General features: G+C 52.7%; 4 protein-coding genes across 4 annotated transcripts; all 4 read right to left on the bottom strand.

The window, feature by feature from the left end:
* Positions 1-461: 461 nt before the first annotated feature.
* Positions 462-2,524, bottom strand: NEUTE1DRAFT_67523 (uncharacterized protein; the record flags this gene model as incomplete). Its single annotated transcript, XM_009855173.1, has 3 exons — positions 462-1,928; positions 1,989-2,278; positions 2,362-2,524. 3 exons carry the CDS (start codon positions 2,474-2,476, stop codon positions 693-695), a joined length of 1,641 nt encoding a protein of 546 aa, XP_009853475.1.
* A 1,337-nt stretch (positions 2,525-3,861) lies between these two features.
* On the bottom strand, positions 3,862-5,580 carry NEUTE1DRAFT_67522 (DNA-repair protein rad2; the record flags this gene model as incomplete). Its single annotated transcript, XM_009855172.1, has 4 exons — positions 3,862-4,633; positions 4,715-5,276; positions 5,334-5,344; positions 5,482-5,580. 4 exons carry the CDS (start codon positions 5,578-5,580, stop codon positions 4,115-4,117), a joined length of 1,191 nt encoding a protein of 396 aa, XP_009853474.1.
* Positions 5,581-6,027: 447 nt separating this feature from the next.
* On the bottom strand, positions 6,028-8,283 carry NEUTE1DRAFT_148131 (uncharacterized protein; the record flags this gene model as incomplete). Its single annotated transcript, XM_009855171.1, has 3 exons — positions 6,028-6,341; positions 6,404-7,924; positions 8,007-8,283. The coding sequence occupies 3 exons, from the start codon at positions 8,195-8,197 to the stop codon at positions 6,308-6,310; spliced, it is 1,746 nt and encodes a 581-aa protein (XP_009853473.1).
* A 2,165-nt stretch (positions 8,284-10,448) lies between these two features.
* On the bottom strand, positions 10,449-12,148 carry NEUTE1DRAFT_117858 (uncharacterized protein; the record flags this gene model as incomplete). The annotated part of the gene is made up of 5 exons (XM_009855170.1): positions 10,449-11,013; positions 11,081-11,294; positions 11,425-11,470; positions 11,690-11,809; positions 12,026-12,148. The coding sequence occupies 4 exons, from the start codon at positions 11,731-11,733 to the stop codon at positions 10,874-10,876; spliced, it is 444 nt and encodes a 147-aa protein (XP_009853472.1).
* Positions 12,149-12,859: the final 711 nt, after the last annotated feature.

Raw genomic sequence — 12,859 nt, 5'->3', positions numbered from 1 at the left:
GGGTGAAAAGATGGTGAAGGAATTCTGAAAAAGTTAATCAAGATGGAAGTATGAGAGGAACAAGAGAGGTGGGTAGAATATACAAGGAAATAAGTGAAGGAAAAGGTAAACAGAGGTAGGCAGAGATGAAAAAAGAGATAAAAGGAGAAAGGCACAGAGACAGGTAATCAAATGGGAAGCAGAATAGCAACTGAACTCACATACTCGCTGAAACCGCATGGGATATCTCGCTGTAAATGACACTTGATTATGACTCCCTTTAAATTACAGCACTCACCTCAACTTCAAGCCCGCCGCAATGTTCCTTAGGTTAACCGCTTAACCACACATACATAGGACAGCACGTACCAAGCATGTCCGTTCGACTATCACAGGATTAAATTCAACAACGAGCCAAGAATTGTTCAGTCTACTGACCCGTGACAAATCCTACGAACATCCATAGATGGGAAGCACTTTGAGCGAACGATGCTACCACTTCGATTTGCTCAAAAGCAAGCAGACTTATGCAGCTGTGTCTCGAGCTATCTGTAAACATACCGCATAGGAGTACAGTGTGGACAGGTATAATAAAGTATAAGAGAAAACCCATGAAAGAGGAAAAAGCAAAGCCAAAGCAACCGTTAACCCCAATATGCTTTTTTCCAATAAATCACACAATAAATATGATCCCCACCCCCCTTTCCCCATCTTTAAAGCTTCATACCAGTCATCTTGGAAACGCGCAAGCTCTGCCTTATGCTAAGATCAAGCATGATCTCCTCCGAGCCACCGGGGATGGCATAAGCCCTGACATCACGGTACAGCCTCTCGACCTTGCCGCCCTGGCCACCGCGGGAGTAGGATAGACCGCCGAAAATCTGGGAGGCCTCGCGGGCACAGAACTCAAAGGTGACGGTGGCCTGGGCCTTGAGGGAGGCGATGGCGCCGCCAAGACGGAGCATGGCCTCGGTATCGCCCATCTTCTCGCACTGGTAGATGAGGTTCTCGAGCCAGTTGTACGAGGCCTCGATTTGGCGGGCCATGTGAGCGAGCTTGAGGCGGATGACGGGGTGCTCGATCAGCTTCTTGCCAAAGGTGCGGCGCTTGTTGGCGTACTTGACCGACTCCTCGTAGCAGACACGCGAGAAGCGCAGGCACTGGATGATGATGCCGATGCGCTCGTGGTTGAAGTTGGTCATGATGACGCGGAAGCCCTGGTTCTCCTTGCCGATCAGGTTCTCGACGGGGACCTTGACGTCCTCAAAGGTGATGTAGGTGGTGCCCGAGGACCAGACACCCTGGCAGTCCATGCGGCGGGTGGACACGCCGGGGAAGTCGCGCTCAATGAGCAGGAGAGAGACGCCGTTCATGCCGGGGCCGCCAGTGCGCACGGCTGTGGTGAAGTAGTCGGACCAGATACCGTTGGTGATCCACTTCTTCTCGCCATTTACAATGTAGTGCTTGCCATCCTCGGTAAGCTTGGCCTCGCAGGTGAGGTTGGCGACGTCGGAACCGGCGTCGGGCTCGGTAATGGCAAGGCAGATGCGCTTGTCACCATTGAGGATGCCAGGCAGAATGCGGTCGACAAGGGGTTTCTTGCCGAACTTGACGAGAGGAGGGCAGCCGATGCCGAAGCCGCCAATGACATTCCAGACAAAACCACCGGAGCCGGTGCGAGAGAGCTCGTCGGTTACGAGCATCTCGTGGAAGAGATCCCACTTCTCGGCGGGGACGGACTTGATGGGGTTCTCGACATAGTTGCTTTGGTACTTGGTGCCCAGCAGACCGGCGAGGTAGCCGCGCTTGCCCATCTCCTTGTAGATCTCAGCAGGAACCTCCTTCTTCTCATCCCACTCGGTGACATAGGGGTCAATGGCGGTCTCGACCCACTCGCGGATCTCCGCACGGAGGGCGGCGTGAGTCTCGTTGTAGTAAGGAGAGTGGTACTAGTGGAGCAAAACAGTGAATTAGCCGAGGCACATGGAAGGAAATGGATTCCAACTTACGCTCTGGTACCAGCTGGGGTCAGCAAAGGGGATAAGCTGGCCGAAGGGCTCGAGAGCCTCGGATTGCTCGTGGGAAGAGGAGGAAGCGGTAGAAGCCTTGGGCTTGGGGGCGGCCTTGGGAGCAGGGGCCGGAGCAGCAGCGGGAGCGGGAGCAGCGGCTTTGGGCTTGCTGTCTAGGGAGCCGATCTGGAGCTTGCCCTGGTACTTCTTGAGGATGCCCTCATTATGGTACTTCCAGAACTGCTTGGAGGCGTCCTTGCCGCCAACCCTCTGGAGGATCTTCTTGCCGCCTGTTCCGATCCACAAACAATGGTCAGTTTCTAGGTTACGTCCTCGGGGTAAATAGACGAAGGAGGTTCGCGCATAAGCATACCGGGATGGTCGTCAGCAAACTTGGTGACATCGTAGACATCGCCATCAATGACAATCCAGAGCGAGTCTGGTTTGCTATGCGACGAGACGTCGGCCTGGGTGAAGATCTTGGACATGATGGATGGGTATAGTGTATAAGGAATGGGTATATGGATGAACGAGTTCAAGAAGAAAGAGAAAGAATAGGGATGGAGAGAGACGGGAGAAGATCAAGAAAATAAAGACATGAACCAAGAGGGCCACGAGGGCAGCTTTGAAAGCACAATCGATCCATATGGGGGAGAGTGTGGGGGAGTTAAGTTGTCTCCTTGTCCCTTGTCACATCCATTCCACTGGCAAGCATCCCCGGTTGTACCACAGTATGGATTCGCGCAGCCAATGGATGGTTGGCGGCCAAAATTGTCCTGCACGGTAAATGCGCCGAAACGGACTTTCACATGTGATCATGCCACGGAAAGCTTCCACACCGACGTCTGGTGTACACTTCATACGTTAGATTGCTTTGAAAGTTGGAGCACATGTGCGTGAGATCTGATATTGGCAGGATGATAGGATGCCGTCTGTACTCTGGTTGGTGTCTGACATCCGACAAGAATGTAAACATTGTCTGAACTTGTGGTTCCGACAGCTGCATGCTGCCAGTGTCAGCCTGATCAACTGTGAGTTGACATTCACCAAATCGTCTCTGCGGATGGCACGGTCGAAAAATAGATAAAGCAGCCAACTTCAAGATCCAGAAGCCGTCGTAAGGTCCGACTTTACGATTTTGGAGATTCAGTTCGTTGTATCTATCTTTCATCCTTGACTTCCAACAGTTCGTTAGCACTGTCCGTCCTCGACTGCCCGTCCTCGACTGCCCGTCTCCTGCCCGTGGGGAAGACCCCTGCGCTATGCAATCCGACCCACCTCCGCCTTTGGTATCTCACTTGACATGAAACCTCACAGTTTGATATTCAAACTTTCAACTGTCTTTGGGCGGCTTTGCTCCAAACCTCCGGTACTTATCCAAAGGAGGACGATGACGACGGCGAGGCTGGCCGTTCTCGAAATGGAATGAAATACGGGAACATGTGACACCCTTCCAAATCACTTCCAGTTCCCATTTGCAGCGAGTCTCGTTGAATGTCTCTGTTTCGGTCCCCACCGTGTCCACGTTAGGCTGATGTCATTTGTTCCAGTGGGACCAATTGGAACGGCTGGGATTACCACCCAACAATGAGCCGAGGCAAGTGTGGTGCTGCCACGGTGCGTGCCGCGGCCACAGCCTGTAGTGTAGTGCACTGCACAAGGACCGAGCCGATGCTGATTACACGTACATGTAGTCTAGCATGTACAATTCATGGAGCCCTTCATGGAGCTCGGCTTCGTTCGTTGAATGCTACGAACTCCCGCCATGGGGTCGACTAATTGTGGAGTTGGAGATACATTAACATAACTTTCTTATTGCAGCAGTTGCTCCATGATAGCGGTCTGTATGATCCCATCCGTATCCCATGATCATCAATCAATAATTATAGCTAGATGGCGGTAAATCTGTGAGGACTCAATCGTTCGCATGGCAAACGCAAAAAAACAAGTAGGTACACATTCCCGTAACCTTGGGTTCCACGGATTCCTCGACGTGCTAAATGATACACACATCTCCGTACCCTTTTCCCTTCCGCCTGTAAAACTCCCATAAACTCCTGAATACCTGAAACGCCAGTACCCATCAGAACACGGTAAGTAATCGGCCACGTGATGACATTCCCGCCCTAAGCACCACGAGGCTTCGCCTTAAGCTTTGCCTTTTCCTTTTTCTCCTCCTTGACCTTCTTCCTCTTCTGCTCCGCCTGCTCCTCCAGCTTGCGCTTGTGCGCCTTCTTCTCCTCCTCCGTCTTGGGCAGTATCTTGAAGAAACCCTCGATTCTCGCCTGTTGCGAAGTCTTCATGTTCTTCTCCAGCTTTGTGCCCGCGCTGCGGACACGGTCCTCCGAAAACCCCTTCTCGTGAACGAGGAACTGGATGAGCCCCTCGATGTCGGGCTTATCCCACTTGAAGTCGCACAGCGGGTCGTCGGCGGGCCGCACGTCCGGCTCGAAGAAGAGCGCGCGCGCGTCCTCAAACGGCCAGTCCTCTGGGATTTGGTAGCGGCCCTTGGGGTCCGCCTTCATCCATTCCACCACCTTCTCCAGTGTGCCGTGCTCGCGGATCAGCTTGAGCGCTGTGCTGGGTCCGACTTTGGGGATGGGGTCGAGGTAGTCGCAGCCGAGGAGAATGCAGAGGTCGATGAACTGTAAAAGAGCATGCTGTCAGCATATCGCAGTATTTTTTTGATAGCCCGAAGAAACAAAAGGCAGGGGAAAAAAACATACTTGCTTCCTCTCCATGCCTAACCCCTCCAGAACCTTCTCCAAATGGATCTCCTGAATCGGCTCCTTCCTCTGCTCGCTAAACGTCAAATGCCTGAGCAAAATCGGCGCGTTAAAGCACAACGTATCCATATCCTCGCTGGCAGCCGCATACACCTTGCCCGCCCGCGCCAGCACCGCGCACTGCGCCTCTGCCTCGGTGGGCGCCACAATGTAGGGGATGCCCATCAACTTCAACAACCTCTGGCACTCGGCATTGTGCTCGCGTGTGACACGGACCGTTCTCCGACTGAATTTCTCCACGTCCTCGGCCGTGCCGGTTTCTTTGGCTTCCTCCAGCCCTTCGGTGGCTTCCTGCTTGCGCTGGAACCGCTTGGCTAGCTCCCCGGACTTGAGTTTGGGTGGCGCGCCGTCGAACACGTAGAGCGGCTTGATGCCATTGTCGACCATCCGTAGGGTGCGGTAGAACATGCCCATTAGATGCGACGTGGTTTCGCCGGCCTCGTTCATTAGTTGTTGGCCATCGGAGCGGACGGCGATCAGAAAGCTGTAGATGCTCATGGAGCTGTATAACGTTTAGGGAGGAGGTTATGATGTCAGCCATTATGGAACGGTAGGTTACGTCTTTTTTTTCTCCTTCATGATCGAAGTCGGGGTTGGGGTCGGGCGGGGGAGTCGTACGCATCCTGTGAAAAAAAGGTGAAATGTTAGCATGGTTTGAAGAGAAAGAGTACATTGATTGGCGAAGTGGAAAATGTCATAAAACTCACAATGGCAACCTTGCGACCGAACTGATTCTTGATCTCGCCCTCCTTGATGGCGTCAGGCGCTTCATCTTTGATGACCGAAAAAAGTTGTTTAATACCCATCTTTGCGATTGTTATTCATGCGATTCCGGGTTCGAGATTGGGGTGGATTGACAAGGTGGTAAGTCAGGCGGATTCTGTGCAGAAATTGGAGAAAGTCAAAGTAGGTTGTTGTTGCAGACGGGACGGATGTATCTTGGTCTCTTGTAGGTGATGTCACTTTGTGACGGGAAACGAGAGGAGGCTTTCCGCGTCCGTCCAGTGGAATTGACGCGCTGAAGCTGCTGAAGACCGGATTGCCTGCCTGGAGACGCACCTCTTTCGCGATGGTAAATGTGGGGCACTTAGAATCCCTGCATGTCTGTGCTCTACATATTGGAGTGATGCTCGGACAAATACGGGTTAGGGTTGGACGTCTACTCGAAGCCACGGGGTTGATGAATCAAGTTGCTCTTCGTCTTCGTGCTTGTGTCTCTCCAAAACCGGACACTTTCCAAGGCCATTTTTATGATTGCAAAGAAACAGTCCTATTTTCATGTAACATTGACAATACAAACTCTCTTGATCGAATTTCCTAAATACCTCGAGCTTCTCCATTACCTGGAAACAATAATTGGTATAACTGGCACATAAAGAGGTAAAACAGGTAACTAGCAGATTTCGCAGTCATCCCCGTCCAAACATGCTCATATACTATGGCATAAAAGGCAGGAATGATTTAGTAAATCGTGCCTCAATAGTGAGGTTGTTGAGTAAACAGGGTGAGAGGGACAAAAACAAGGGTGAAGTCTTAGAAGTTCTCCTTGCCCCAAACAAAGTGGAAACTAATGCAAGATGTTAGCGGTCTTTCTACTGCATTTCCACCACAAAAGATTTATGAACTTACCCAGGCTCACTATACTTGTTGCAAAAGATGTGCAGCGAGCTGCCCAGTCCCTTGGGACCGCAGAAGAACACACCCGCCTCGCCCGGAGCATGTAATTTCCTGATACCCCTAAAGATCATATCCCAGTTCGGACGACCAAAGTTCGTCGGCGACCTCAAGCCAGTAATGGTATCCTTATCGGCGTTGGCATCATTGATCATGATGTTGGTCGCATCGTCAATCTTGATCTTGGCCGTCAGGTACGTGTGGATCTCGATGCGGTGGTCGACATCTTGGGCCTCGATAGCCAACAAAAGAGAGCGGAACCACTCGAACGAGCCGAAATCTCTGCAGACCCAGAAGAAGTACACCTTGCTCAGCCGCGTCTTTTGTTGCGGGTAGTTCATGCGATACCAGATCGACTTGAGGATGGAGGCGAAGGGGGTCACGCCGATACCGGCGCCAACCAGGACGGACACCTCGTACTTGAACACGTCTTCGGAGGCGGAGCCGAACGGTCCATCGACGTACACACGGGGAAGAACACGGCGGAGAGCGGGATCAACTTCGTCGTTCTCTTGGCTGACGCCAACGACCTTGGACGTGTCTCCCTTCTTCTTGTTGTCGAATTCGCACCCCAAAGTCTCGGCAAGTTGCCTGGTAAAATCGCCGACGACACGTACGTGGATCGAGATGTAGTCCTCCTCTGGTGCGCTCGTGAGGGTGAAGGGATGGTACTGCCACAGGGATACAGCCGGGCAGCAAAAGAAGATGTACTGGCCGGCGCGGGTCTTGGTGTTCTCCTTCTTGATCTGGATCTCGCACACGTTGCTGGGGTGCTGGACAACCTTGGAGATGTACGTCTTGTGCTTGCCACGGACCTCGCGGGCAATGCGCTCGGCGAGATAGGCAAATCCTCCGTACATCCAGTACTGCCAGAACACACCGATGGCCGTGGTGCCGACGGAAATGCAGAAAGGCGCGAAGTCGGGCTGGATCATGCAGAAGGCACCGTGGATGGACCAGAAAAAGAAGAAGATGATGAACATGTGGTGCGTGTACCAGAACCGCTCGTAGTTCGCCCGCCTTGTCTTTTCGACCGAAGTGATCACCATACCTGTCAGCGCGATCAACATGATATAACCAGTCCAACCGGGGCCCGAGACAAAGTTGGCCAACAGCCAGCCGTAGATACCGAGGTTGTTCTTGGCTGCAATCTGGGCAAAGTTGTTCCAGTGGGCAATGGTGTGTACCCACGACCAGAAGAAGATGGACCATGCTGTCGTGATGTGGAAGGTAATGTTCTTGTCGAATTGGATGATGCCGTTCAGAGGAGTCTGTCTTGCGAGGGAGATGAGCGTTCGGCAGACGGGGAAAAGGACCAGGGCAACATCGACGTGCAGAACCAGCGCTGCCGATCTTGCAATCATATATGTCGGTCCAAACGTATCCCGCGCTATTTGTAGGTTGTCTTTGACGGCGTAGTTAACGAAGCCAAAGGCAAAGACGATGGCATGGAGCACCATAAAGACGAAGACGAAGCTGTAACAGTCAGCATTCCATTCTCTTCCCTCGTCCCAACAAGCCATCGGCGGTCCAAGGGACAGTAAAGGTTTGTGCTTACATTCGTCGATAGCCTTCGTTGACCATCCATCGGTCGAACTTTTCCCTTGGGCTCAGCTCCTTTTGCCTTTCCTGCGTCATTTCACCCGACAGTAGCATGCGAGTAAGTGGCGTCCATCTTGACCTCTCTGACGGCTTTTCGATCGACGAATCCGTGTTCGACCTGTACAGGTCGTACCCCCCGTAACTCATCTTGGGTGTTTTGCTTTCGTTGTCGTCGCAATATTTGTGTGTGATGTTCGTATTCCAACCTTTGTCTCCGTCGAACTTGAAATTTCACTCCCTTCTCAGCCCTTCAGATATATGTCGTAGACCCCCTGGTAGGAGGTTTCGTCTTTCCGTTCCACTCAAGCAAGTTGAAAAATAGTTGTTGAATTCTGGTGGATTGGTCCTCGGGAGTCAGAGCCTGCTGAACTGATCGAGAGACACGAGTATTAAGTGAGTGAGAGACGAGAATGATAACAAGATTGTTTGTAAAGAATGTAATGGTATGAGCCTGTAACTGCCACGTTAAAGTGGTGTCGGTCAGCAATTACAAGCTCTAAGTGAATAAACCTCTGCAGAAAAGGGAAAGAGGGGGGGGGGGAAGGAGCAAAGAGGCTAGGCGGAGTACGGGATGTGGGAGGAAGGATATGGTTAAGACAGTGACGCCAAGCGGACCAGAGTCGGAGAGTTATTAAACATGAGGCGATTTCTGGTACATCATACCTGTACTACGAATGCCTGCACCTGGCGGCTGTTTCTCTTTCACCTACCGGAGCACTGAAGCCTCAATGGCAAAAACGACCCGAAGTGTGTTAATTCAGTAGGTGAGAAGAGGAAAGAAGGCAACAGTGTACAAGCAGAAGAAATGACTCGACAGAGTGTTTGGGGCACAGACTGAAGTGACGTAGAGTTGTATGGACCAGGGACTGAGGCTTTCCCAAGTCTGGAACCTCCCAGGGGCTTTTCAGGGGACCATCAAAGAGAAATGAGAAAAAGAAACCGAGAAAATCGAATGATCGAAAGCATGGAATCCTACGCAACTTCAGACCCAGGTTCATCAGTGTTGAAACGAGCGACCCTGCCGAACGTGTCACTGGCGTTGTTAGCAAGCAATGGGTGCTATGGGAGCACCAGGCACTCCCAGTGTGCTTTGGGGTCGCCACCACAGCGAATGAAAACACACAAGTGACTGCGACCAGACGGCCGTTTTCCGTGTCTCTCCAGTCAAGTCGCTTTAACGCCGAGATCTGTTTCTGTGCCTCGTGTGGCGCCCGAGAAGACCAGTTGTGTTTTGAACAGGGCATCGCGGCAGCAACCTACAAGAGAAGTGCCTGGCGTGAAGTGGCAGGTGATATATGGCGCCATTCTGGATACATAACCAGCTTCTCCTGTCTGAACCAATATGCTTCGGACTCTTTGGAGTCTGGTTAGACTGCCCAGTCGAGGCGGATGGGATCAAGGACGTTACGTTGTTCGGAGACGGAGACACACAGACAACTGAACTTGAAGACTGCAAAGACTCTGGGGACTTGGAGACATGGCCACATTGGCTCAGAGACCCCATAAAAATCATGCTACTGTCCTGCGATTGGTCAAAGGCTGCTCATTCGGTTCAGCCCGTGTTGCATTCCCCGTTTCGGCCAGGATCATGACACATTTGATAGGGGGAGTCTTGGGAGTCTTGGCGTTCTACTTTAGGGGCTCTCTCAAGGCCCGAGCAGCGAGTCTCAACTGAAGCATTCGAATGCCCAGAAAGAGACGTCTTCACAACCCCTCATCATTCAAATTTGGATTGTTCCATGATCAGATCCGGACACCGAAATCAAGAACTGGTTCGTACTTTAAATGTCTGGTTTGGTTTTCGACTTCTAAGCGCAATAACCATGAGGCCTTGTTGCCATCGGGTTACTGTTGTGCGGGCGCGATCCCGTGCAACCTCAACCCAAACTTCTAAGCGCCGAACTCTCAAACCAGCCCTTTATCGCCTCAGTTGAGTTTGAGGACTTGGAAGCATGCATGCCCTGGGTCACTGTTCAGCATGACCGCAACTAGCGTAACCGCGGGGAGGGTCAGCCCGATGAGCCGGGCACACAAGGTCCCAACGCCGACAAGTCGTTGCCGTCCGGTACCATCGACTTCTTGTAGATCTCTGACTGCCCTTCAGTGAGCCTGGGAACCTACAAGTTCATTATCATGGCCTGTGATAAAAGGCATTGTCTCGCAATCCACATGAAAGATATGACACCTACTCAGTCACCTACCCGTTTTCTGGACAGCCTGTTGGGCCTGTGAACCACATGTCAAGGAGATGACAAGTCTCGCGCACGTCATCCGACCAAACTTCAGCTACTTCAAATAGCCATCAAGGTCAGCAGCGGGCTCATTAGTTGCAAACTGCCCGATACCATACTCGCACATGGAGAACGGAACGTCATTCACGGATAGAGCACAGGCCAAACATCAGGAACGATAGAGGGAAAGACAGAATGCTATTGTACTGGAACCCCTTGGTATTGCAGACCTTTGTAAATAATGTGATGCGAGCAAAGAAACTTGAGTGCCGGTACGCAATGGTTGCATCTTGCGCCTGCTGATTCCGCCCCGCCCCTTGTCGTGACATCGAAAGACACCGCTTGCTGTGCCACACCCCCATCCTCCACTGTTTCGAGCCGCTCGAATGGCATTTGCAATTTTTGCAACGTTCGCACTGAAGAAAGCTGGGAATTCCCTCTGGGCCTAGAGGAATATAGGACGCGAACCGGAACCACAATACACTCGTGCTCCCATGGTGAATATGTGGGTGCCCCTCCAAAAGAGGAGCCAAAACGTTGAAGAAACGATCCAGCGCTGCTTGTCGGCCATAAATCCATCCCATTATCTACTCTAGATAGCATACTTCCGGGTCCACTCGCGAGCCGTCGCCTCGTACCTGGCGCGGTCTGTCTTGTACACGTGCGCAATCTCGGGCACAAGCGGGTCGTCAGGGTTGGGATCCGTCAACATCGAGCAGATGGAGAGCAGAACTGCACAGTTGTCAGCAGCCGAAGGACCACGTGGGCGCTAGAAGAGGATGGACACAGAGAAACATACCCTTGGAGATCGTCAACGCCGGACTCCACTGATCCCTCAAAATGTCGAGGCAGATGCTGCCGTTCGAGTTGATGTTGGGGTGGTAGATCCTGGTGGTAAAGCTGACTTTGGGAGGCTTAAAAGGATAATCGGTAGGGAACTGAATGTTGAGGAAGAAAACGCCGCCGGTGTAGGGGGAGTCGGCAGGGCCCATAATGGTCGCTTGCCAGTGGAACTATTCAATCGAGCATGTCAGCATGTCTGTTCACGAGCAAGATGCCACGGTTCGATCCACGGCAAAGGTCATGACGCGATGCTGGGGGTCGAGCCGTGCTTATCGAAAAAGCGGGGTGGCTTATCCATACAAGATCTTCACCCTGAGGGCCAGCAGAGCAAGAGGAGGGCGGATCGCTACAGACAACAACACGTCAGCATCATATCCGACAGCAGATACGGAATGCATCTCTGGCGTCTGCGAAAGCAGTTCGAGACGGCGCGAAGGTCAGCGGCGGCGACGGCAGCGGCGTAAACCCCGCCAGCGCGGCCCCACCACTGAACCTTGCGCCGGAATGACGCTTTTGCGGCATCGCGCGAGACGGCAAAGGACTAGCGGGATTCGTGTTTACATACCGGCCGAGATCAGCGAGCTCCTTGTTAATGCGCTTCAACGCCATTGTGTGATATTAGTTGTGTAAAGGTGGGTGGTTGTGGTTGTCGTAATCGCTGTTGCGTTGACGACACGAAGTGTGGCTGCAAGATTTAAAGGGTCAGGGTCAGCGTTTGCGGGCGGTGGAAGAGCAAAGAAGCGGAATGAATGGGCAGTGGGCAGTGAGTGAATCAAGGCTGGGCTGGCTGGCTGGCTGCTGCTGCGATAATACTCTGGGCACGTCGGTCGTGCAAACGGGAGAAAAAAAAGTCGATCACGAATGGGCAGCGGACGAGAGCACGGCGGTCGGTTCGACTTACAAGATGGAAAGCAAAAAGCACTATATCGCTGAGTCACACCACGGTATTGGGGTGGGTTTCGTCAACAGGCGAGAAGATGGTGACGGGATGCAAACTAGTTGATGTCGAAGTCGGTTGCAGGAGAGTAGGATGGAATGGCGGAGGGGGGAAATGGATCAGGATCAGGCGAACAAAGGTGGGTTCCCGTTCAGGTGCCAGCGGGCGGGACGGGAGCCTGAGGAAGCCAGTCCCCCCGGCCCAGTGAGGTTGTCCCACCCACCCGACCAGTCCCACGGCAGGGGCAGTCTCTCTCTGGCTTCTACCTACGGCGCGCTCTGCCCACTGCCCGCCGATGGCGCTGTCCGTGGCCGACCACTCAAGGCTCTTGCTGCATGACCGCCTGCCGATGTCTGTTGGCCTGGGCAGCATGGGCGGCTGGCAATTCAGATCGGATGCCGGCAGGGGTGGTTTGACGCCCCCCCCGATTTGACCAATCATTGAGTCCAAAAAGGACAGCGCCACTGGTTTACCTCGTCATCGTCAGTGCACCGCCACCGCAATGGCCGAGCTCATTCCGAGACTAAAGACTCCCGCCGGCACCACTTGCCGGCCAGTGCAGCTGGAAAGCCGACGACCGACGACGACGACCAGACTGGAACATTGCGATGATTCGCTCAAGACCTGTCCAAACTACTGAATCGGAGAGTCACTCTCTTCCAAGTCGAATTTGGATGGAAAAAGTATTGATCATGGATGAAATGTGTTTTGGGGGCCGACAAGTACAGTACTTAGCTAGGCTGATATGGAAGGAAATGGGAACCGGTTATACGTGTCTCTCAAAACTGAAGGCTCTGC

This window comes from Neurospora tetrasperma (genome assembly GCF_000213175.1).
Source record: "Neurospora tetrasperma FGSC 2508 unplaced genomic scaffold NEUTE1scaffold_5, whole genome shotgun sequence".
NCBI lineage: Eukaryota > Fungi > Ascomycota > Sordariomycetes > Sordariales > Sordariaceae > Neurospora > Neurospora tetrasperma.
The sequence above is the reverse complement of the archived record's forward strand: the minus strand, read 5'-3'. Positions and strand labels throughout refer to the sequence as shown.